This window comes from Capra hircus, chromosome 20 (genome assembly GCF_001704415.2).
Source record: "Capra hircus breed San Clemente chromosome 20, ASM170441v1, whole genome shotgun sequence".
Lineage (NCBI taxonomy): Eukaryota > Metazoa > Chordata > Mammalia > Artiodactyla > Bovidae > Capra > Capra hircus.
The window spans coordinates 56,280,786-56,307,217 of NC_030827.1; the positions used below are offsets into that span (position 1 = coordinate 56,280,786).

The following is a 26,432-nucleotide window of genomic DNA, read 5'->3' on the forward strand; positions in this document are numbered from 1 at the left end:
TAATTTCATGGCTGCAGTCACCATCTGCAGTGATTTTGGAGCCCAAAAAGATAAAGTCTGACACTGTTTCCACTGTTTCCCCATCTATTTCCCATGAAGTGATGGGACCGGATGCCATGATCTTCGTTTTCTGAAAGTTTAAGCCAACTTTTTCACTATCCACTTTCACTTTCATCAAGAGGCTTTTGAGAGGTGACCAGCAAACCAGGTGGGAAATGTTGGGGTTCAAAACAAGTCCTTGGGAAGCTAGAGCATGATGTTTACTAAGAGGTAGAATCTCAGTGTTTGGTTGGGTTTGGGGGCAGCACGCTGTATTGCTATAGGATGACTCCTGGATTTCTGGTTTATCCACTTGGGTAGACCGTGGTGCTATTTGTGAAGATGTGGCTGTATGTAGAGAAGCAGATGTTTTGCAGGAAGCCAAGTTGAGGGCAGCCAAGTGCAGATGCCCAGCAGACTCTTGAGTACACAGATCCACAGCTTAAAACCAGAGCTGCACTCCAGAAAGCGATTTGGAGAAGTGAGTCGACCCCATGGACTGTAGCCTGCCAGGCTCCTCTGTCCATGGGGATTCTCCAGGCAAGGGTTCTGGAGAAGGTTGCCGTACCCTTCTCTAGGGGGATCTTCCCACAAATCAAACCGGGGTCTCCTGCATTGCTGGCAGAATCTTTACCGGCTGAGCTACCAGGGAAGCCCCGGAGAAGGGTGGGTGGAAAATAAATCTGGATGGTGGTCCCCACTTCTTGACAAGTACCTTCCCTGTAGGGGAGACATGGCAGTGACTTGAACCAGTTTCCCTGGTGCATTTGAGGTTACTTGATCTACATCCAGCTTTTCAGGACCATTGTAGCTTTATTTTCATGAATAAAAACAATAATATTTACCTGTGGTTTATGTAACACTTTCCCATGATAATTGGGTGGAGTAACAGAGGGTGTGTTGTTGTTATTGATCGGAATCTGGGGCCTGGAGGGGTTAAGCTGTGAACCAGGCAAGGTAGGTCCAGGATGAGGACTTGGGGTCTTCTAACCTGACCACACCTTGCTGTCTCCATCACTTCTTGTGCTGTAAAAATGACTTTCGAACAGTAACATGGATGCTCCATATCTACCAGCAGAATGTATCTGAGGCTACTCAGTCACTTTTAGTGATCTTTTATACTCTTTTTTTTTTTTTTTTTTAGTGGGGGACAAGATACTAGGTATGACAGCCTTTGTTGTTGTTGTTCCGTTGCTAAGTTGTGTCTGACTCTTTGTGACCCCATGGACTGCAGCACGCAGGCTTCCCCGGTTTTCACTATCTCCTAGAGTTTGCTCAAACTCATGTCCATTGAGTGGATGATGCCATCCAACCATCTCATCCTCTGCCACTCCCTTCTGCTTTTGGCCCTAATCGTCCCCAGCATCGGGGTTTTTTCCATTGAGTTGGCTCTTTCCATCAGGTGGCCAAGGGATTGGACCTTCACCTTCAGCATCAGTCCTTCTAATGACTATTCAGGATTGCTTTCCTTTAGGATTGATTGGTTTGATCTTCTTGCTGTCCAAGGGACTCTCAAGAGTTTTCTCCAGCACCACAGTTTGAAAGCATCATTTCTTCAGTGCTCAGCCTTCCTTATGGTCCAGCTCTCACATCTGCACACGACCCCTGGAGAAACCGTAGCTTTGACTACATGGGCCTTCGTCATGATGTCTCTGCTTTGCTGTACTTGAGCCTTCTGAAGCCTTGAATTGGTAGGCGATGTTTTAAAGCAATGAAGGGAGTCTCTTGCAATGTTTTGTAGCAATAGGCACTGCAGCTGTTCCCGATTATTAAAATGAGCAAGGAAATGTATTTTTTCGGTGAGTTGTGTGGAACTCTTCTGACTAGAAAAAAATTTTTATGTGCTTCAAAATAGAATATATTTTCTATTTCGGAAAAGCCGTTAAAATGACCAGGCGATTTATTCTCATGAAATTCGGAATCCGGTATGAGGAAAGCAGCACATGGCCCCACCTGGTGTCTGAGAGCTGCATGTACCCTGAGTCCCAAAGTACACAGCCTTCATGACCATTTTTGACAGCAATTGCCTTTTTATAGAGTGAGCGTGGAAACACAGGCTCTTCACTGAGGCATTTAACTTTCACTATAGTTCAGTTCAGCTCAGTTCAGTTGCTCAGTCGTGTCTGACTCTTTGTGACCCCATGAATCGCAGCACGCCAGGCCTCCCTGTCCATCACCAACTCCCGGAGTTCACCCAGACTCAGTTCATCAAGTCAATGATGCCATCCAGCCATCTCATCCTCTGTCGTCCCCTTCTTCTCCTGCCCCCAATCCTTCCCAGCATCAGAGTCTTTTCCAATGAGTCAACTCTTCGCATGAGGTGGCCAAAGTACTGGAGTTTCAGCTTTAGCATCATTCCTTCCAAAGCAATCCCAGGGTTGATCTCCTTCAGAATGGACTGGTTGGATCTCCTTGCAGTCCAAGGTTTTTAAATTCATAGGTCTATCCATTTAATTCTACCAGCTACTAATGTTGTTATCCTTGCTTTACCATTGAGGAAACTGGAGCACCAAGAATTTAAGTAACTTGAACCAGTGGAACCAGCACTCAAACTCAGACTGGAGCATTTAATGACTATAACTCAAATACAAATAAGCACAGCTATGGTATTATTGGGCTTCCCGGGTGGCTCAGTGGTAAAGGATCCAACCGTCAGTGCAGGAGATGCCCTTCCAATCCCTCGTGCAGGAAGACCCCCTGGAGAAGGAATCGACAGCCCACTCCAGTATTCTTGCCTGGGAAATCCCATGGACAGAGGAGCCTGGCGGGCTGCAGTCGACGGGGCCACAAAGAGTCAGACACGGCTGAACGGCAAGGGAGTGGTCCGTGGCACACTCATGGAACGCATGTTTTCTCACCGCTCTTGTGACTTCTGACCACATTGCATCTGTTGCATCCCTTGATACTTAACTTACAACTAGGCTGATCTTCTCCCCCCTCCACTCCTCAGTCTCCATGTTCACTTCCATGTCAAACTTTCCTTGTTATTCAGCAAATCTCTTATCCATGCAGCCTTTGTTTTAGTGACAAAATTATCCATGCAGGGTAGTATGTTCAAGGTAGTGGGAGAAAAGATAAAGGTGCCTCAGGCTGTAAATATTTTTGCTGATGGACCTCAACCACTTCATCTAACGTGAAGAAACCGTTAGGAACTATGACTTTGGTTGCCATGTTGATTTACACCTTCCTTTGGGAGGGGGGTCCAAAAATATCATTTGGCACCAGTATGGACCCAAACATTGGAGAAGGAAATGGCAGCCCACTCCAGTATTCTTGCCTGGAGAGTCCTATGGACAGAGGAACCTTGCGGGCTGCAGTCCATGGGGTCGCAAGAGTCGGACACAACTGAGCGACTTTGACTTTGACTATGGACACAAACAGTGAAGATGAGAAAGTAACTGAAGCTGCCCCCACTTCTGTAACTGTTAGGAGAAAAATTTGTTAGGATGTGGGTGTTCATTCACCTCTCTGGAGGTGCTCAGACTCTTTTCTCGAATATTCTGTGGGTTGACCCTGAAGATTGTGGGAGCTATGAAGGAGTTTTATGCAGAGGAGTGTCTGTCTTCAGGTGTTCATTTGTCAAGGGTACAGCTAGGATTGAACACACAGAACTTGAGTGGGAAATGAATGAGGAAGGAGACTCGGGGGTAATTGAGCAAGTGTGGTCAGGGTGGTGTGGATGGAGAAAGAGGGGTCTGATTGTAGAGTTAAACAACTCCACGTGCTTGGGTGTGGCCAGCATGTGGAGACAGTGGCCAGGGACTGTGAAGCTGGAAAGTGGGACGATTCCCGTCCTATACGCTCGTGGGTGAGTGGGGAACGGGGGCGTCACTGCAGACCTGTGGGAAAGCACCCCCCGATTAGGATCCAGGGTCCTGCCCTTGCTCGCTGGCTCTCTTCCTTCCTCTGTCAGCAGGGGCAGCTCTGTTCCTCTGAACCGTGGCCTCTGGGCTGCCCGTAGGTCAAGGTTATGTCGCAGCGTGTCTGCGTAGGTCAGTTGTCCTCTGTGCCCCGCGGTTCTGAAACATCAGTCAAGTTGTTTTGCAGACACGTAGAGCTGATTGTGATTTGAAATCTGGTGTCAGGCCTGTTGAGAAATGAATGACTCAGGTCATTAGTGAGGAGGTGAAACTGTAGAACGTGTACTTTCATGTTACAAAAGCCTAACCTGCCTCTGGAACTACGTGGGGGTGCTTACAGAAAGAGGCATGTGAACCCTCCATGAGGCACGGTTTCCCACAATCTTGAAAAATAGCAGTGAAAACCTGGGTTCTTTCTCCATACCAGCCAAACACACATTTTACATATGCTTTCCTTTTCTTTTCTTCTGGAGGTGGGGAGAGATTCAGATGATTGAACTTGGGCTCAAATTCAGACTGGTTTTCTCTTGCCCTCTGTTGGCACAGGGGAGTCCATTGGTTGAATTTATGGGCAGCCACAAAATCTATAAGACAAAGTATTCAAGAGTGGGACAGTCTTCAGACGGGTTGGAATGATTTTTGAGCCAGAGACACTAGCTGGGTGTGAGCTCACGGATCAGCTCTGTGTGTTGGGGACCAGGCTCAACTGGGGAATGTATGGGAATGTTAGTGGGTCATGGGCATAACCACCACTGGCATGATCCTTCCCTCCTAGGGGCTGCCTTAGTGCTGACCACCTTCTGTTTGGAGAGCCCTGCTTCCTGCACCTAGAATCTCTGGGGATTGGGAGGAGGCACGGGTGTGTCTTCTGTAACTGCTACACCATGGACCTTGTTGTCTTTCTGAAAGACCTTAAAACTTGGCCCTTAAAACTGGGCCAAGTGCAATGAATTACTCAAACACAAAACTAGGCATAAGATGTTTTGGAAGTTCTGTCTTCGCCTTTACTAACAAACTTAATGTCCTGTGGGTCTCCTGCCCCCATACAGAGTCCACGTCATCTGTGTCAGGGTAAGTGACTTCTTTTGTTTGTTTTTAATTTTACTTATTTATTTAGGCTGTGTTGGGTCTCAGTTGTGGCACACAGGATCTTTCGATGTGGTACATGGACTCTCTCGTTGTGGCACCTGGACTCAGTTGCTCTGCAGCAGGCGGAATCTTAGTTCCCTGACCGGGGATTGAACCCCTTACCCCTGTGTTGGAAGGCAGATTCTTTTTCTTAAGTGATGCTGGGGGGCTGGTTCCCCAACCAGGAAAGGGGAGCATGCCCATGAGGTTTTGACTAGTCATCACTTTCAAAAGAAAGCTTGTGTTAAAAGGTTATGATGTTTTAATTTTTATTTTTACTTTATTTTGCTAATAAAGTAAAAATAAAAATTAAAATTAAAAGAAACACACAAATACTTCCTTGTTAACAAATATAGATTTATAGTCTCAGTTTTATTTTCTGAATAAAATTTTGTTTTAGAGGAAAAAAAAATAAAAGGTTATGATGTTTTTCATGTGTAAATCAATACTTAAAAAACTCATCCCAGAATTTTATAACCGCCTTGCCAGTGTGCTGTGAACGGGAGGCAGGCAGGCAGTGCACGCTCAGTTATACCTGACTCTCTGTGACCCCGTGGACTGTACCCCACCAGGCTTTCCTGTCCATGGGATTTTCCAGGCAAGAATACTGGAGTGGGTTGCCATTTCCTCCTCCAGGGGATCTTCCTGAATGAGGGACCGAAACTGCATCTCCTGGATATGAACAGGAGTGCCAAAATTTTCACAATTTGGGCATATTATTCTCTTTTCAGATATGTTAATGATGGGTTACTATTCTAATATTCGTTTAATAGTCAAACTGATGCCCTGAGTGTGGCTTTTCTCTTTTACTTGTAGCTGAGACAGGGGATGGGCAGCACGCCTCCCTATCTGTATAAAGAGGATCTTCACTGATTGTCTTGAGTTCTGCCAAAGTGGGGAGGGGGAAACATGTTTCACAGAAAAATGAAGTCTTGGTATTTCACCGAATAAAAATAATAATAATACAGACAGCTACCAAAAGGGTAGAAACAAGCTTGACATTCTAGACCTATAAGAGGAAGGAGCCAGACTCCCAGAGCCTCAAGCATCACCAACCTGCCTGCCTTCCTCACCTCTGCAACTATAATAAAAGAAGCTGCCAGCACCTGTGGTCCAGCTGTCGATAGAAGGTATCTGGCATCCCCCAGGGGACCGTGTGATTCTCTGCTCGCCTGTAGAAGTAGGGCACTTTACTTCCCCAGGGAAAAGGCATGCACTCTTCTTTCCAGCCACATCCTTCCCCTGATGCTCTGATGGGGGAAAAGGGGCCCTCTAGAGAGGGCAGGTTTCTGAAGACCTGAAAATTCCCCCCTGAAAGCTCTCTGCATCTTTTCATTGTTTTTTAATGGAAGTGAAATTTATGTAACAGAAAACTAACCACTTGAAGGTAAAGTCAGTGGCATTGAGTACATCCAGTGTTGTACAACCAGCATCAGAATGTTCTCATCACCCCACTGTGATGAGAAGCCCCGTGCCTGCAAGCAGTCAGCTCTCAGTCCTTCCTGCCCCCACCCTCCCCTCTGCCCATGGTAACTACCTCCAGTGTTGGTCTGACTTCTGTCACCTAGCGTCATGCTTTCAAGGTTCATCTCCATGGCAGCCCGTATCAGTACTTCCTTCTTTAGCACGGCCGAATGATATTCTGCAGTGTGGTCACACTGCGTCTTGTTACCCGTCTGTCTGATGGTGGACCTTGGGTTGTTTCTCCCTTTAGGCTCTTGTGTATGATGCTGCTGTATTTTTGCTGGGAGTACCTGTTTTTAATTCTGTGGGGGTACATACCTAGGAACGGAACTGTTGGGTCATACACTAATAACTCTTTGACCTTTTCAACCTTGTTTTGGTTTAAAATGTTTCCAAAGCATGCTCTGAACCATCTTGCATTTGAAAGCAGTTACACGGGACACAGGATATTTTGCTTGATGTTCCTGGAAGTCACTGTAAATATAGATGATTACAAATGGCTATCATATGGTACAGATGCACTCAGGATGTTTGAGCTTTCTGTCCAGTGTTTCTTGGTTTTCTTGAACTCTGCTGTGTTAGCACCCGCTGCTAGCAAATGTGAAGAGAAGGCTCTGGATTTAAGTGGCCTGCCTTCACATCTCACCTCTGCCCCTTACTGACTGTGTGATCAAATGCAAAATTTTATCGCTCTACCTTAATTTGCTCATCTGAAAAATAGGCGCAATAATACCGTGAATCTCCTAGGAGTACTCTGAGTACTTTCAGTCTCAGGCCCTCTGAATTAGTCTGTTCTGACTGCCATGACAAAAGGCCACGGACTGGCTGGCTGAAACAACAGGACATTTATTTTCTCACAGTTCTGGAAGCTCAGCGTTTGAGGTCAGGGTATCAGCAGGGTTGGTTTCTTCTCCTGCGGGCTCCTGCCTTGGCTTGCAAATGGCCACCTTCTTGCTGGGTCCTCACGTGGTCTATCTGTGCACACACATCCGCTGTGTTTCTTTGTGTGTCCAGGTTCTCTCTTCTTACAAGGACAAGTTTGGGCTTCCCAGGCGGCCCTAGTGGTAAAGAACCTGACTACCAATGCAGGCTGCAGATGGTGACTGCAGTGATTTTGGAGCCAAAAATAAAGTCTCTCACTGTTTCCATTGTTTCTGCATCTATCACTTCATGGCAAATGGATGGGGAAACAGTGGCAGACTTTATTTTTTTTTGAACTCCAAAATCACTGCAGATGGGGACTGCAGCCATGAAATTAAAAGACGCTTACTCCTTGGAAGAAAAGCTATGACCAACCTAGACAGCATATTAAAAAGGAAAGTAATGTCTCTGCAACAAAGGTCCATCGAGTCAAAGCTCTGGTTTTCCCAGTAGCCATGTATGGATGTGAGAGTTGGATGATAAAGAAAGCTGAGCACTGAAGAATTGATGCTTTTGAACTGTGGTGTTGGAGAAGACTCTTGAGAGTCCCTGGGACTGCAAGGAGATCCAACCAGTCAATCCTAAAGGAGATCAGTCCTGAATATTCATTGGAATGCTGAAGCTGAAGCTCCAATACTTTGGCCACCTGATGCAAAGAACTGACTCATTGGAAAAGACCCTGATGCTGGGAAAGATTGAGGGCAGGAGAAGAAGGGGATGACAGAGGATGAGATGTTTGGATGGCATCACCGACTCTATGGACATGAGTTTGAGGAAGTTCCAGGAGTTGGTGATGGACAGGGAGGCCCGGTGGGCTGCAGTCCATGGGGTCGCAAAGAGTAGGCTACTACTGAGCAACTAAACAACCAGTGGAGGAGACGGAGGAGATGTGGGTTTGATCCCTGAGTGTGGAATATAACTGGAGGAGGGTGTGACAGCCCACTCCAGTATTCTTGCCTGGAGAATCCCGTGGACAGAGGAGCCTGGCGAGCTGTAGTCCACAGGGTCGCACAGCATCAGACATGACTAAAGTGACTTAGCACATGCAAGGACAAGTTTCGGGCCCACCTGAACCACCTCATTTTAATTTAGTCATCTTTAAAAGGTCCTGTCTACAGATAGAGTTGCATTCAGGGGTGCTGGGGGTCAGGGCTTCAGTACATGAATTGGAGGAGGGGACAGAGCCCATAGCAGGCTGTCAAGTCCAGGGCTCCACGAACACACCGTGGAGGCTGGCAGGTGAATGGTGGAGGCTGCAGGACCTTAGCGCCCGCCCTTCTCATCTGCTGCTCCACTTGTGTCTGAGCCTGGGAACCAGCAACCCAGCTTCATTAGTCTTTCTTCAAGAAGAACGGGCAAGTTAGTCTGTATCCACGTGGAGGAGGCATGAAGCATGATGCTTTGATAACTCTGTAGCCTGTGTTTTGCTCTTCTGAAGATTTTGCTTAATTTCTGGCCTGGATTTGGTTCCAGAAAAGGGAAAATTGCCAGTCAGCTATTTTTCCAGGTAAGTTACATGGCATTTCATGAGGTGTTTGAAATTACTGGAAGAATACCGAGTGTTTTCACAGTGTTCTTGTTACCTCTTAAGTCAAAGATTTATAGCATAAAAGTTAGCTCTTTGACTCTTTTTAAACGTGCAGTACAGTGTACTAAATACCATTGCTGTGTTGTGCAACCATAACCATAATCTGCCTCCAGAACTTTCTTACCATGCTGAACAGAAGCCCACTAAACAGTCACCCTCCCTGTCCCCGCCACTCACCACCCCCCCTGCCTTCTCTTATTGCTTTAATCCCAGCTTTCCTAACAGCCACCTGATGGGGTCAGGAGGTCCCTGGAGAATTAGGGATTTGGGCTTTGATGTGTCCCCGTCGTCTTTCTCTTGTTTACTTGCAGCCCTCTTTGAGGTGGCTTCATTCCTTTGCACAAGATTTGTCCCCAGAAGTACAGGGAAAAGTGTGAGTGGGGGGTCAGGAGTCCCTGATCCCTTTAACATGCACTCAGTGGATTCTGTTTAGGCTCAGACAGTGGCCCCAGTGAGAGGTGGCATCTCTTCCCCTCTTAGTGTGGAGCCGCCTAGAGCTGCTTCTGTCTTCACCCCAGGGCGGGTGGGAGTGAGATCCCGTGCCCAGGTGCCCCCTTCTCCTCCTCGAGTGCCACCTGTAACCCGAGTTCCTGTTTCCTCGCCCCCTGCCCTGCAGACCTACATCGGCTCCATCATCGCCTCCGTGAACCCCTACAAGACCATCTCGGGCCTGTACTCGAGGGATGCCGTGGATCGCTACAGCAGGTGCCACCTGGGCGAGCTGCCCCCCCACGTCTTCGCCATCGCCAACGAGTGCTATCGCTGCCTGTGGAAGCGCCACGACAACCAGTGCGTGCTCATCAGGTAACCAGCCAGCGCCCAAACGCAGAGCCCGCCTCCAGCACGTCAACCCCCAGGTTTCCCAGACAGAGTTTTCCGTTTTGAATAGCCCAACAGCTACAGCTTTGGAAAGAAACTGAGGACTTGATAAAAAAGCAGGATGTACCGTGTTTGCTGGCTCTTGTCCTCAGTGTGATTTCTCCATTTCGGTTCTTTGTTTTATATACCTAGTTATTCTTTGGTTTGTTCCAATGATCAGGCATCGTCCTTCTATTGACTTACGGAAGCATTGCCTAGTACTTTCAAATTTAAAATGTTTTCTGTATTCTAGAGTGCTCGTTAGAATGTTTGCTTGTTTGAGCAAGGTTTTGGTTTTTGCCAGTATCAGATTACCCTAGAATCTCCCAAATTTAAGGATTTTTAAGGAACTTAATAATTGGATGTTCCTAAAGTTGAGCTTTGAATTAGCCACAGAAGAGGAACTTACTCTGTTATATGTTGAGGGAATGATAGAAAGGCATAATGATTTCCATTAATTTTGGGGAAAGGTGAGGAAAAAGGGTCTTGCCATCTATTTTAGCCAAGTTTTACTTATTTATTAAAATAAACTACCAGATGCCTCACTCTCAAAACACTTATTACTAGGAACTACCTACAAAAATCGTACGTAATTAGATACGTTCTTTTTATTGAATAATAATTCAAATTGCCCTTATCACCTAATTTCTAGTGACATCCTGTTGGCTTATATTATTTATATTGGGATCATGTTCTAGAGAAGGAAATGGCTGCCCGCTCCAGTATTCTTGCCTGGAGAATCCCATGGACAGAGGAGCCGGGCGGGCTACAGTCCATGGTACTGCAAAGAGTGAGACACGGCTGAGCGACTGAACACCACACACACACACACACGCACACACGCACGCACGCACGCACACACGCGTCTCAGTGGTGATCAGAACACTCCTGGATGAGATCAAGAGCAGACATGTTGAGTGCCCTGGAATATCCAAGCACTTCGTCCGGGCACTCGTTCATGGAGCTCGGCTGTTGCTAAGACCTGACTGGATTGCTAAAACTGCTGATGGGACTGGAAAGCCATCAGAAACAGAGGTCGAGATCTTCTTTCCAAGCTTGTGGCAAAGTGATTGTTATTATTTCAATGGGAGAAGAGAAGGTGTTTGAAATTAGAGAGGACATCATATCAGGACCCCACTCCCTGATTTCTGATCCAGTGGAAGTGAGGCTCGGGAGACAGGTGGAGAGCCATGTGTCAGCTTTAGACTCCCAGCCCCAAATTGCAGACAGACAGACCCCCTGGTCAGGGTTCAGGCAGGTCACTGGTGGCTGTGATCACTGTCGAAACCAGTCCCCAGGTGGTGAGGAGCTGACCAGCCCTTCTGCCCACCCAGTTCACCTGTCTAGGAAACCACCGCTGCTCTTTTGGGGAAGGAGTCAGGAGCAGACGTACCAGAGGAGAGTCCTCCTCGGAACTCCAGGAAAGAGAGAGGAGGCCATTTGGGAGGTCCTCACACCGTCCCCCGACGTCCCAGCTTCCCAGGTGGCTCAGTGGCAAAGAATCCGCCTGCCAGTGCAGGAGAGGCAGGAGACGTGGGTTCAGTCCCTGGGTCGGGAGGATCCCCTGGAGGAGGAGATGGCACCCCACGCCAGTATTCTTGCCTGGACAATTCCATGGACAGAGGAGCCCGATGGGCCACAGTCCATGGGGTCACAAGGAGCCTGACACAGCTGAGCACGCACAGGCATTGACCCACATGGTATCTGACGGAAGATGGGTGATAGATAATGACCAGCATTTCCAAAGGGTTTCAACACTGTGCCAAGAACTTGCCCTGCATCAGCTCATTGAAGCCTTCCAGCAGCCCTTTGACGCGGATGCTCCGCAAGTGCCGCGTACGGGACTGTTGTTCTTCTTGGCAGTGTTTACCCGTTACCCTTGTTCATGGATCCTTCATTTGCAATAAATCAGAATTATGTGAGTGTGGAGGATAGAACAATGCATTTCTCCTTCATCTTTTCTCTCCCTGCTTCTTCCATCAGTTACTTCCTTTAAGGAAAGGGAAAGACCTGGGCAGATATATTCTCTGTTCTCACCTTAACTATGCTCACTCACCAGGTGGTGGAAACAACTTGGATAGAGGGACTGTCCATTAATCCAGTTAAGTAAATATGAATCCTTGTAACTTGCAGTTAATAAAAAAATAAAGCTAACACTTGGTATAAACACGGAGCATTTAAGAGTCACCTTCCCAATGAATTGACTTGCCTTTTGATTGTGGGCTTTTTGATATAGTTTCACGAAAGTTGAAAGTGAAGTTTAGAAGTTAGAATTTAAGATCACTGTTTCAGCATACAGAGTATAATAAGATTACAGAATATAATTTGATAAGATTAACAGAGAGTTTAAGAAGATCAAGCTGGTTTCCACACTTAGGTACCTAAATATTTGCCATCAATAATTGGCTGTGTTTATTACTTTCAGTGGAAAAAGTAAGGGCATGACTCATATATCACTTGCGAGACAGAGCAGTTAGGGAAGAAAGTGAAAAATCAAATGAGATCATTGTGCGTATATATGTGTGTGTAATAAAAACGGAAAGGGGTTAGCATGTTCCTGCCAAAGACTGTGGTATTTAAAAATAAAGTCAGGGGTAGCAGGAGGGAGAGGGGACCCCAAGCAGAAAGCTCTCATTGTGTAATTCTGATGTGAAGAGTATTTAAACTAAATCAGGAAATGGCATTTTTAAGAATAGATTTCTTATTAAAATATGTTTTGGTTTTTAATAGACCACTCCAGCAGGATTTTTTTTTTTAAGTGGGACTTGGGGCTGTGGGAATTAAGAGAAAATTGAGTGTAAAAATAAAAACTGTAGGGCACAGTAGCCCTTTTAGATTTCCTCGGGCGTGATCTGCCCCCTGGTGGCTACAACATGTTACTACTTTGAAAACTTTCAGGCTAATTACCTATGAAACTAAGAAAATAAGCCTATTTGGATTTAGGCAGGGACTTCATAGATCATTTTTTTCTCTCACTTTATGGGCCTCTGTTACTCCCGGTCTCCGGGATTCTAGTCCAAGTCTTTATTGTTTGTCTCACTTTAAAGAGTTTACCTCCCTTAATGCAAAGAGCTGACTCATTGGAAAAGACCTTGATGCTGGGAATGATTGAGGGTAGGAGGAGAAGGGGACGACGGAGGATAAGATGGTTGGATGGCATCACTGACTCAATGGACATGGGTTTGGGTGGACTCCAGAAGTTGGTGATGGACAGGGAGGCCTGGCGTGCTACAGTTCGTGGGGTTGCAAAGAGTCAGACACGACTGAGTGACTAAATTGAACTGAACCTCCCTTAGGCTCTAGTTTTATTTTACTTGATTATGTACATTTAAGCCAATGCTTACACTATTATAATTTCTAAAATATGTGTTTAAAAGCCCCATGAGCCTTTTAATCTAACAGAGTGGGCATTTGATCTTGGTTGGTCTAGTACATTTCAGGTTAACTTCAGTTTGGGGCAAGCAGAGTTTAGTCTGTTTAGTCTCCTATGATCTTTTCTGGATATGTGACCTTTTAATGTCAAGTCCTGTGGTTAATTCATCCGTGCAACTCAGGGCCCAGGACAGTGCCTGATAGAGGGGTCAGCATCCAACATCCGTCAATCAAAGGATGGATGGGCGGAGCAGCTGTTGGTTTAGGACCTCTGCTTGCTTTGCGAAAAGTTTCGTTTTTCCAAAACAGTAGTGATTTCTTCTTAACAGAAGAAGAAATCTATAATGCAGGAGCTGTGTGTTTGATCCCTGAGTCAGAAATAACCCCCCGGAGAAGGAAATGGCAGCCCACTCCAGTGTTCTCGCCTGGAAAATCCCATGGACAGAAGAGCCTGGCCTGCTATAGACCTTGGGGTTGCAAAAGAGCTAGACACAACTTAGTGACTACACAACATCATGTCTTTTATATTCTGGAATAATACTTGGGTTCTCAGGCTTTTTTTTTTTTTTTTTTAATTCTAGTGGTATATTTAGAAATCATTGAATTGGAATAGTGAACAAAGCTTGCATTCCTGGATTAAAAAGTCACTACCTGGAATAAGGCATGGGGCATGCCTCGAGCTCATATCATATGGAAGGTTATCTTGTTAGGCTTTTAAGATTAAAAAAAAAAAACAAAAATACCCAACCACTGTCCTTTATGAACTTCTGCTCTGATGGGAAGAAACTGATGTGAACATGCAATTTCAGTACAGCCTGCCAGCGCTGTCTGAGAAATGTGTACATGGCTTCTCAGAGAAGATGACAGTAGGTGCTAGGAAGGACCTGAGAAAATATATCACAGAGGAAGGGCCGTGTGGCTATGCGCCCAAGAGTCTGTGGGAACACGGCGGGCACAGAGTGGGGGAAGGGTCCAGAAGCGTTTGAAAGAGTTGGAAGAACAAGTGCAGGTTGCTCAGTTGTGTCTGACTCTCTGCAACCACTTGGACTGTGCAGTCCATGGAATTCTCCAGGCCAGAATACTGGAGTGGGTAGCCTTTCCCTTCTCCAGGAGATCTTCCCAAAGCAGGGATCAAACCCAGGTCTCCCACATTGCAGGCAGATTCTTTACCAGCTGAGCCACCAGGGAAGCCCTGGAAGAACGAGGATCATTAGCAAGTGGAAAGCATGCCTGTAAAGTGTGGGATTTGCTAAGGACATGTAGGAACCAGGCTTGGGTGGAAAGGCAAAGATGGTGCACAGCTGTTGGTTGAGAAAGACAAGATGTTGTGGGGAAGCTGAGGCTGGGAGCTGTGGAGTGGCTTGCCAAGGAGACTGTGAACTTTTTTCTCCTCGTGTTAGTTTCAGAGCAGAGTCCTACTTCCTGCTGCACGGTCACACCTTAAGGGCTTTGTCCTGCTTGCTAAGACCTGCCAACTGTATCTTCTAGGCAGTAGAGAAGAGTCCAAAGTCTTCTTGGTTAGCAGTGGAGTGATCTGTGTGTGTTCCGAGAAAATCACGCGGATCGAGACAGTTTGATTCACGGGATGGAGACTGATTGTCAGGTGTCCGCAGAGGTAGCCTCTCAGTTCAGTTCAGTTGCTCAGTCGTGTCCAACTCTTTGCTGCCCCATGAACTGCAGCATGCCAGGCTTCCCTGTCCATCGCCAACTGCTGGAATCCACCCAAACCCATGTCCATTGAGTTGGCGATGCCATCCAACCATCTCATCCTCCGTCGTCCCCTTCTCCTCCTGCCCTCAATCTTTCCCAGCATCAGGACCTTTTCAAATGGGTCAGCTCTTTGCATCAGGTGGCCAAAGTATTGGAGTTTCAGCTTCAACATCTAGAGATAACATCTAGAGACAGCCTCTAGATGGTCATATTTTCTCTAAAGAGGACATATTTTTGGCCCAGTGAGCAAGATCGTTTCTGTTACAACTACTCGGCTCTGCCCTTAGAGTGTGGAAGTGCTTGCAGACAGAGCATGTGTGAAATGCCAGGCTGTGTTCCAATAAAACTTTAATTTATAAAAGCAGAAGGGCAGATCTGGGGGCCGCAGTTGGCCAATACGAGTGCTGGAGGGGAGACTGCGGGTGGATAAAGGGCCCTGTTCACAGCAGAGGCGCTTTCCTTCAGGTGTGTTTTGATCCCTCCTCCCTGATTTCCTGGGGACTTCTCCACCTTTGAGCCTCCCTGCCCCTGGTTCTTGGATCTCTCGTTTTCTACTGGACCATTGGCTTTATCACCCAACAATTTCTAGTATCTTTTACAGGTTTCTTGAACTTCTTTGCCTGGGGACTCAGACAGTAAATAATGTGCCTGCAATGCAGGAGACCCGGGCTCAATCCCTGGGTCAGGAAGATCCCCTGGAGAGAAGGGAATGGCAGCCCACTCCAGTATTCTTGCCTGGGGAATCCCATGGAGAGAGGAGCCTGGCGGGCTACAGTCCATGGGTTCACAGAGTCAGACATGACTGAGCGACTAACACAGTTACTTATTTTCTTTATTTTTGAAATAAGAAAAGATAAAACAAGATCGTCTTTGACTCCACAGCCCCTTCCACACACTGCCCCACCCTCCTCCAAGCTCCTCCACCGTTCTGGACTCTTCCTTGTTCTCTTGGCTCATCTTCCTCAGCTTCTACCAGCCTGCCTTTCCTTCTGTGGGTCTCCCTGCCTCCCCAGACTTCAGGGCTGCCCTGCCAGCTTCTCCGCTGTGTCCCACCCATGTGTCCAGCACCCCCAGGGCATCGTCACGGAGGCCTCTTCTGTGCACCTCCTCAGTTCACCCCGATTTCCTCCCGGAAAATCGGTGTTCCTCCTGTCATGCTTCTTGTTCTTAGCAAGGTCTCAAGCCGGAGGTCAGGACATTAATCTTGGATCTGTGAGGCACCCCGCCCCCAACATGAAGGTCAGATTACCTTCGGTCAACTGTACCGATCTCATATATACAGTTCAGTGATTATTGACAAAGACGCCCAGCTGTGCTACCAGCGTCCAGGTCATCATACTGGCTGGGAAACTCTCTGGACTCTCCTGTTCATTCCCCCACCTTCCTGTCACCGAGCACCCAGACCAGGACCCCAGCCATCCCCTCCCTCCTCTGGGGACCTCTGGCTTTCCCCTCTGCTCCCCCCTCCTTATCCTCTGCCCTCGTTCCCCAACTTCCTTTCTCATATCTCTCCATCCATCCTCAATCCATTCTCCACACCGAGTGATTCGTTAGAACCTTAAACCTGATCACGACATCCTTCTGCTTAAAAAGTATTCTTGAAACTTTCCATTCTGCCTACAGAAAGTTCTCAGAACTTCTAATATGGTCCCCCAGGCCCCATATCAGTGCCATAGTTATTTTTCTTTCCCTTTTTTAACTTTTCACTATTTATAAAGGTGTTTTTTTTTTGTTTTTTTTAACAGCATCAACTCCTTTTGGCTTATCTGGCCATGCATGTTTTCTCTGAAGCCCATGTTTGTCTTTGTGGTCACGTTGGCGCCCAGGGTTAAGACTGTAATCGTCTCGAGCTAATGAGACAAATGCAGGACTGGATATGCCAGTGATGTGTTCGCTGTCAGTGAAGGGGAATTAACAGTGTGATTGCTGTGTGAGTGACTGTTTTATCGAGGCTGGAATAGAGGAGCTAAGGTGGAATACCTGACTCATCGCATCACCTGTGGTCAGAGAGGCCGCCAGGCCCACGGGGAAGCAGTGGGCAGTCACGGTTCAAAGAGTGCTTCAGTTTTAGCAAAGCAACATTAACCAGGGGGGTTAAGGTAGTCTTGTTAATCTAGATTTTATAGGTATTATAGTTCAGGAGTCTAACATTTATTTTGGCTTCATAGTTCTGTGGTGCAGTAAGCAAAGCAGGATATACTTAGTTATTACATCCTTAGAATGCCATAATATAGATGCTGTCTATCGCATAGCATGTGTTATCAGGTTCCCCAAGCAAGTAACTCATTTCTGTCGCTGTCCACCACCAAACAGCATCAGATCCCACAAGTTAACAGCTTGGTCCTCCGAGACTGCCTCCCCCTCCATGTCAGATGCTGGTTGGAGCTTCCGATGACCCCCTCCTTGGGTTTGATTAATTTGCTAGAGCAAAAAAAAATTGTTTTTCTAGAGCAGCTCACAGAACTCAAACCTTTTAGTTACTCGATTATCAGTTACAGTAAGTCCCTTATGTAGGAATGAATTCTGTTCTGAGAGCACGTTCGTTAAGTCCAATTAAGTCCAACTGGACTAAAGTCTAGTTTAAGTCCAACAGAGTTAGCCTAGGTATGCAACTAATGCAGTCAGCTATATAATGTGTGCACGCACGCTAAGGCGCTTCAGTTGTGTCCAACTTTGCAACCCTGTGGACTGTGACCCTCCAGGCTCCTCTGTCCGCAGGATTCTCCAGGCAAGAATACTGGAGTGAGTTGCCAAGCCCACTTCCCAGGGGATCTTCCTGACCCAGGGATCGGAACTGCATCTCTTATGTCTCCTGCATAGACAGGCAGATTCTTGACCCCTAGCACCACCTGGTTAGCGCATGCGCACACACACCCACGCACACACACACCCCCCCAACTCACACCATCAGCTATGTAGTACTGTCTTGTAATATACATGAAAAACCACAGCAAAGAAACACATGAATGGGTACAGTACTTTGAGAAGTACAGTGGTACAGTACAACAGCTGGCAAACAGGGGCATGTTTGCAGCTTTGAAGTTTCGTGGAGGGGGAGGGATTCACTGTATTATAGAAGGATGTGTTTAACTCAGAAACAGCAGATGGAAGAGGGGATGCCCAGCAGAGTATGGGGAAAGGGGAGGAGTTCCCACCCCCTCTCGGGAGCTATTCTCCGCCTCCACGTGTGCCCCAGCCCAGATCCTCTCCAAACCCATCCTTTTGGATTTTATGGAGGATTCATTCCGTAGTGTGATGTATTGACTAACCCATTAGCCATCAAAGTCCATCACCAGCCTCTCCCCCTCTCTCCTATGGAAAAGAACCAGTTCCATACTTGCCCGGAAAACAGTGGCCTCTCGGTGGGACCCAGCACACGCTTTCTTTCCCCATGGCTCTGCGGGCATCTGCCCCTCCCTCAAGGCTCCAAACCCTCCCCTCCCCATCCTTCAGGTTTCCCCCAGCTCACTTTTGTGCGTGTCTCTGCATTTCAGTCCAAATGTCATTTCCTGGGAAAGGTCTTTGCTGAACCTTTACTCCACCTAAATTATGCCTCCTCCTGTCTCCTGAGGTTCATACTTGACAGCGTTAGCCATAATTTGTGGCTCTTTATCTCCTGCTGCTGCTGGGTCATAAATACCATCCGTGGCCATTTGTCTCCAGACTGTCTTCCCAGCCCTTAGTGCAGCCTGCTGCGTCATGGCCCCGTGGATACTTCAGGAGGGAAGAAGTCCCTGCAGAGATGCTCTTTGTCCACTGCTTCAAAGATGGTGTTTTGTGACCCTCGGAAAATGGGGAATGGGCTTCCCAGGTGGTGCTCGCGGTAAAGAACCCGCCTGCCAATGCAGGAGACCTAAGAGATGCTAGTTCGATCCCCGGGTTGGGAAGATCCCCTGGAGGAGGGTGCATGGCAACCCATTCCAGTATTCTTGACTAGAGAACCCCAAGGACGGAGGAGTCTGGCAGGCTATGGTCCATAGGATAACAAAGAGTCAGACACGACTGAAGCAACTTAGCACGCAGCACAGTCACTGGCAGGGGTCGGGAGGGGAGGAGGAAGAGGAGGGTAAGACAGAAGTGAGTCCTGGTACCTTGATGCTAATGTCTGGGGACATCTGGCATATTTCTGTTCTGACAATTTGTGAGTCATTTATATTTATTCTTTGCCTTGTTCGTGGCGCACTTCCCCAGCCCGCTATATATGTCCCTTTTGTAACCTGGTGCAGTCCTATCTGAATTATGTGAAAAGGCTTTTGAGAATAGTTGTTCCCAGCCTTGACTTCTTAGTAGAATAACTTGGAAATTTGTTTTAAAAAAGAATTACTGATTAAGTTCTTTCCTTACAGGTTCGAATTAGGAACACAGCAGGTAATTCTCATGCACAGCCAAGTTTGAGAATTACTCTTGCACAAATCTGAGTTCCTTTTTTAAGTTTTACTTTACGGATCAATGATGAGCCTAAATAGGTTCTGTGCTGTGCTAAGTCACATCAGTTGTGTCCGACTCTTTGTGACCCCATGGACGGTAGCCCACCAGGCTCCTCTGCCCATGGGATTCCCCAGGCAAGAATACTGGAGTGGGTTGCCATGCCCTCCTCCATAGGATCTTCCCGACCCAGGAACTGAATCCCCATCTCTTATGTCTCCTGCATTGGCAGGCGGGTTCTTTGCCTCTAGTGCCACCTGGGAACTGGTACCATTTTTCAAGGTGGGGGTGGATTGGGGCTGACGTATGTGCACTGCCATGTGTAAAACAGACAGCTAGTGGGAACCTTCCTGTAGCACGGGGAGCTCAGCTTAGTGCTCTGTGATGACCTAAAGGGATAGGGCGGGGTGGGAGTGAGATGGATGGCCAAGAGGGAGGGGGTGTATATACACATAACTGATTCATTCTGCTGTACAGCAGAAACCAACACAGCATCGTGAAGCAGCTGTACCCCCTGTTTTTAACAGAGATGTACTTATAGAAGATGCTTGAAAAAAATTCGCTACAGTGAGAAAAAAAATAGGGGCTGAAGCCTAGAGATAGATCAGTATCCCAGGCTGGTGAAGGACAGTGCAGGTTTTGGGTTTTCTTCTCCTTGATGAGTCTTTGCCATCCACCTCGAACAGCCTCTTCTCCACGGCTATATGGTTACCATGTTCATCACGATAGGGTCATAGCTGTGCTGATGGCTGTAACGGGGGCTTGCCTGGAGAATTCCATGGACTATATGGTCCATGGGGTCACAAAGAGTCGGACGTGACTGAGCAACTTTCACAGCCCCATATGGGAAGGTGAGACCCCTGACTTTGTTGTACCCATCACTTTGTTCTGGAGATTTGCCATCCTGAGGGCACCTAGATGCCAGGCTGGTAAGATAGGGAGCCCAGAGGACCTTGAGGGGGTTTAGCCACCCGACATGGAAGTAACATACACCGCTCTGGCTCAGTTTAGCTGCTGTGTTGTTCAGTTGGCCACGTTCATTCCTGGTTACTGATCACTGTCCTTCATACAAGGGAGGTTGAAATGCCAGCCCCCTCTGTGTGCTGGAAGATACAGAGATGGGTTTGGGGACCATGTAAAACAATATTTCTGTTTCATACATTGTAACTAGAGAAGTTGGTACTTTCAGTTTTGTTTTAATAAAATTTAACTGCTAGGGAGATGGTATATATATTTTTAAATATCAAGAATTATTTAAATTTTCTTCCTGCAACTTTTCTTACTTGCTGCTACTCCTTCCTGCTAAATGCCTCCTATGAGCCAGCTCCCAGGCTTGGCTGGTACCAGAGAAGCAGAGATGAACGTGCAGCCCCACATCTGGTTGCCGACGACAGAAAAGGCGGCTCGAATTGGTGTCCCTTGCCTGGGCCTTTATCCTCTAAGGCAGAAGGCAGGGCAGGGTCAGGGCTGTGGGTTCAGCCACTCCCTCTGGGCGCTTCTCTGATTATCTTGGCTTTTGCTTTCTGATCTCGAGAAAGGTGTGGCTTCCCACACCTTTGTGGGTATTTGCCATCTGCGGTCAGAGGGACACTTTGCCTGGTCTTGTGTGTGTGCACGCATGTGTGTGCACGTACCCCACCCACCCACACGCTGCACACACATGCAGGAAACCCTCAGCATGCTTGACTTTAAGTCTCTTTGGCTGGAATCCTGACCCTTTCCCATAACCAACCACCCTGTCACCTGCAGAGGGAATGGAGTTACAGTGATGGGCCTTGATCGATGGAGATTCCTGCAGTATCCAGCTGGGCATGGATGTGTCGTCTCTGAGTCATTTCCTCTCCTTCATTATATGCACTTAATCATTCACGGTGTTTTCTGCAGAATTCCTCATTCACAACCTCCCAGCTTTTGACACTCAATGGGGACTGCTTCTTTAGAACTTGTTGGGACCACGTGTGTTTATCTCACCCCTTGAGCAGTTGTGAGCCTGTTACCCCATGATGGTGTTGGTGTTTGGGTGCTGTTATGTGATTGCTTTAGTTTTTTCATAAGTTCTCTGTCTTTTTACTACTCCTTTAGGCACAACCAGACCTGCTCTTCAATTCGGATCCCAACACTTAGCCACTGCCCACCTCATGGTATTATTACAAAAATAAAATGCCTAAGTGTGGGTCAAGCACCTTCAGGCTCATTGCTTTGTCCCCTCGATATTTATGAAAGATTGCACTTTTATTCATGTCTATCAGAAAGATACCATTAATGTGCTCATTCATATACTTAATATTTACTTGCTTACCAGAAAGATACCATTATTGTGCTCATTCATATAGTTAATATTTACTAAGTGCTGGCCACCAGTGAGGACAGTTCAGTGAACAAAACCCCTATTCCGGCCTTTGCAGAGCTTGCTGTGCTGTGCTTAGTCGCTTGGTTGTGTCTAACACTTTGCAACCCCATTGGCTGTAGCCCACCAGGCTCCTCTATCCTTGGGGATTCTCCAGGCAAGAATACTGGAGTGAGTTGCCATGCCCTCCTCCAGGAGATCTTCCCAACCCAGGAATCAAACCCACGTCTCTTACATCTCTTGCATTGGCAGGCAGGTTCTTTACCTCGAGCGCCATCTGAAAAGCTCCAGATGAAGCTGTTCCCTTCTCCAGGGGATCTTCCCAACCCAGGGATCGAACCCACGTCTCCTGCATTGCAGGTGCATTCTTTACCAACTGAGCTACCAGGGAAATGAAAGGCACCCGTCCGTCTTATTACCTGAGCTTAGTCAAAGAGGAGGCTTCTGTTTAGTGGGAGGCATTGGCAACACCTAGGCCGTGTGGCTAGCAGGAGGAGGGACCCTCACTTCCCTGTAACTCAGCACTTGAATCTCTTTCCCACTGTTCAAGAGTTGTTTTGTGGACACCTTGGAGTGACTCCGGCCAAGTTGGTTTTTATTTTATTTTATTTTTTTCACTAGCGGTATAAACGTCTCCATTTTATCTTCCAGTGGTGAAAGTGGCGCAGGGAAAACCGAGAGCACGAAGCTGATCCTCAAGTTTTTATCAGCCATCAGTCAGCAGTCTGTGGACTTGTCCTCGAAGGAGAAGACCTCGTCTGTCGAGCAAGCCATTCTTGAGAGCAGGTATTTTCCCATCGTGTTTCCTGTTCCAGCAAATAGGATCCACGGTCCTCACTGTACCACTGATTTCAGGAAGTAGTTGAAACTCGGGGTTCTGTCTGCCCTGTTTCTTGATGTGGCTTTCATGATCGCTCAAGGAGAAGTCTCTACACGCAGGTGGAGATTTCCGGTGACCTGACCCTCCATTGCTGGGCCAGGTTTGAGCAAAGGAGTGAGGAGCATTCATAGCTGCCTCCTGCTGGGCAGCTCCTGACTGGCTGTTTGGAGGCCTTGTTATCAGCAGAAATTTCAGCACGTCGCAGAGAGCTTAGCAGTCAACTCTTGGGAGGCGTCTTGTGGGCAGAATGGTATTGTGTAGCCTCTTACCAGGGTCTTCCCTGGTGACTCCGGTGGTAAAGAATCTGCCCTTAATGCAGGAGACCCAGATTCAATCCCTGAGTCAGGAAGATCTGGAGAAGGAAATGGCAACCTGCTCTAGCCTTATTGCCTGGGAAATCCCATAGATGGAGGAGCCTGATGGGCTACAGTCCATAGGGTCGCAAAGAGTTGGGCGTGACTGAGCAACTTCCACATCACTTCTTCAGCCTCTCAGGTGGCAAAACAATTCGGCATCAATGGCAGTGACCTCAGAGCTTGAAAGAGAGCCTTGGTACAGTGCTCTCTGAAATTCTAATTAAAATGTGTAATTGTCCTGTGTCTGATTGGTACCTTTTAAGGTCCTAGAACCCATAGAGACTTTATAGGTCCTGTTATTTAAAAATTAGTCCAGAAGTCAGCTGACTCCAGCCTGACACCTGTATCCTGCAGCCTATTTTGGTTTGTCTTTTTAGACTTCAAAATTTATTTTTTAAATTGTGCTAAAATATACATAACAAAATGTATGACTTTAAATATTTTTCGATGTGCAGCTTAGTGGCATTAAGTACGTTCATGTTGTTGTGCAGCCATCACCACCAGTCTTTCTCTGGGCCATTTTCATTTTCCTCCTGCAGCCTGGTTTTATAAATAAAACTTTATAGAAACACAGACACACTCGTTTGTCATCTTGTCTGTAGTTGCTTTTGCACTCTAATGGCAGAGCTGAGTAATTGCATCAGAGACCACATGGCCCACAAAGCCGAAAAGTATTTATTATCTGATCCTTTACAGCAAAAGATGTCTGACCCCTGACCTAGTCTGACCACATTTTACAGCTGGAGGAGACCCAAGGAAGTTAAATGAGCTCCCCGGGGACATACAACAAATGAGTGAAATTTCCAGGACTGGGGCATTTTTCAGTTCCTAGAATTCATGTGTGGGGGGGGGTGTGTGGGTGTGTGTGGGTGTGTGGGTGTGTGTGTGTGTGTGTGTGTGTGTGTGTGCGCGCGCGCGCGCGCGCGCACAACCCTTGACTTGCGTAAATAAACTAATTTGGGTGGGGACCAGCCCACATGGCCTCCTTGACTCTTGGTAGCATCCTTTGCCCACGCAACCAGCTGCAAGCTCTCCCCCTTGAGATGGACTCACATTATAAACCCATTTCAGCAAGTGCTGGGAAATCTGGTCCTTCTATGAATAAACATAATTGCTGTAGGGCCCTTTGCTTTCAGATTTCTCCTGCACTTGTCTATTTTGCCATTGGTGAGGACTGTTGTTAATTACATGGACCCTGATTGCCTCTCACTGTTGTCCTGGGTTGTTTTTTTTTTTTTGCAGCCCCATCATGGAAGCCTTTGGCAATGCCAAGACTGTGTACAACAATAACTCCAGTCGCTTCGGGAAGTTTGTTCAGCTGAACATCGGCCAGAAGGGAAACATCCAGGGCGGTAGAATTGTAGATTGTATCCTGTTTCATTTGGCTTTTGTGTGTTAGTGTTTGACTCTCTAGTAGAAACTGTTCTTTGGTTTTTCTTAAAACAGACATAGAATATGAAACATTCATTTCTGGTTCTACCTCGTTACTGCTCCTGTTTTACTCTGCTTGACCTGTTAATTATCCTAGGAAATAAGGGGCCCTCTTTCTTTTGGGAATCTCTGATTTCATGTCCCTAATCTGAAAATTTGGACTTCTCATCAAATATCGTGGGCTTCCCTGGTGGTTCAGATGGTAAAGAATCTGCCTGCAATGCAGGAGACTGGGGTTCAATCCCTGGGTTGGGAAGATCCCCTGGAGAAGGGAATGGCTTCCCATTCCAGTATTCTTTCCTGGAAAATTCCATGGACAGAGGAGCCTGGCGGGCTACAGTCCATGAGGTCCCAAAGAGTCTGACATGACTGAGCAATTAGTTGTTTGAAATAATCAGTTGTTTCAAATAGGTTTGATGCCTTCTAGGGCACACGTATCCTGTTTGAAGTTGGATTTTGATGAAATAGTCTCTGTTTTGTTTGCTTATCTTTCGTCACCGGAAGTCAGAATGTCCAAGACACAAAGAATTGTAATTATTTGGGTAACAAAGAGTAGAAAACTAAAGACTAATGAAGCGTCCTGTATCCTTGTTCTGTTCCTTGACTTGCCATTGCTTTTCACATGAAGATTTATTAGAAAAAGTAAGTGAGCATGATTTAATTCACATTATCTTTAACATTTTTCAGCAATTATGGTTCTTGGTCATTAATCAGAGGAAACATCTCTGAATAGAAATCTGATTTCTTCTCTTCACAGAACCGAGTAGTAAGGCAAAACCCCGGGGAAAGGAATTATCACATATTCTATGCGCTGCTGGCAGGGCTAGGACATGAAGAGAGAGGTGAGTGATGGAGCCGCTGCAGAGACATTTCCCTTTACAACCCATCTGTGAAAGAGAAGACTGGACTTTGTTGGTCTTCCACCATTTGAAACGAAATGTGTGAGATGATCAAAGATCCTGAGTGCATGTAGAACCAGATTGCTGTAGAGCGAAAATCATCAGTAGAGAAAGCTTGAGTTTTTTTGATATGTTTTGGCATCTTAGTTCTTGTCTGATTTAAAGTATATTTGTGAGAAATACAGAATGTATCACAACTGGCTTTACTTTTAAATCCTACGCTAATAAAGCAAATTTCTAAACATTTGACTTTAAAAAAAAAAAAAAACACACAGGATCCACATCAGTTACTTTTTTCAGTAGTGTTTTCTTCCGTCCCTTCTAATCTGATAATTTTATTTTCCCTAGATGATGATGAAGAGAGAATGTTTTAATCTTTTTTTCTTTCTTTTTTATTTGTTAGATTATGAAAGTATGATAACACATTTGCAGGAGACTTGGAAAATATAGAACAAAGTTACATATAATTTCACTATATATTACAATTATGTCAGTAGATAAGTTTTGATTTTTAGGTAGAGTTTCAGTATCAAACTCAGAAATTAATAGAAAGAATATACAGAAAAGTAGAAGGATATAGTAGACGTGAAAAGCAGCATGAACCAATTCAACATAATTAAGATCTGTACAATTTTCACACAACGGTAGGATACAAATTCTATTCAAGTTCCCATAGACTATAAACTGGGAGACACTAGAGCACATCCAGGGACATAAAACAAGGTACAAAAATTGCATGGTCTAAAGGTATTGAAATCATACAGTCTGAGAACATTTTCATCTTATTAGTGAGCTATTACAAGCATAAAATTATTTTCCATACTTTAAAAAATAAAGTTGCAAAGTGGAAACTCTTGAGTTCAATCTTATCCTGGCCAGTCAAGTACTGATGTTATGTTTTTGTTTTTCTTTTTGTAGAAGAATTTTATTTATCTGTGCCAGAAAACTACCACTACTTGAATCAGTCTGGATGTGTGACAGACAGGACAATCAGTGACCAGGAATCCTTTAGGGAAGTAATTGTAAGTTACTTGCCTATCTTCCTTTATAAGGGTGACTCCACCTCCACCCCCACCCCTGCAAAAAAAAAAGAATGAAATTGACAACTTTCATTTTCTGTTTCAAAAAAATTTTTAATAATCACATTTGTACTG

At 46.2% G+C, this 26,432-nt stretch overlaps 1 protein-coding gene across 1 annotated transcript in view; it reads left to right on the forward strand.

Moving 5' to 3' along the window:
• Nucleotides 1–26,432, forward strand: part of MYO10 (myosin X) — a 261,210-nt gene that overhangs the window by 123,641 nt on the left and 111,137 nt on the right. Inside the window, 6 exon segments of the mRNA XM_018065535.1 lie at nt 9,617–9,804; nt 22,364–22,498; nt 24,191–24,315; nt 25,008–25,021; nt 25,137–25,221; nt 26,197–26,300. Of these exon segments, the coding sequence (XP_017921024.1) occupies nt 9,617–9,804; nt 22,364–22,498; nt 24,191–24,315; nt 25,008–25,021; nt 25,137–25,221; nt 26,197–26,300 (651 nt within the window).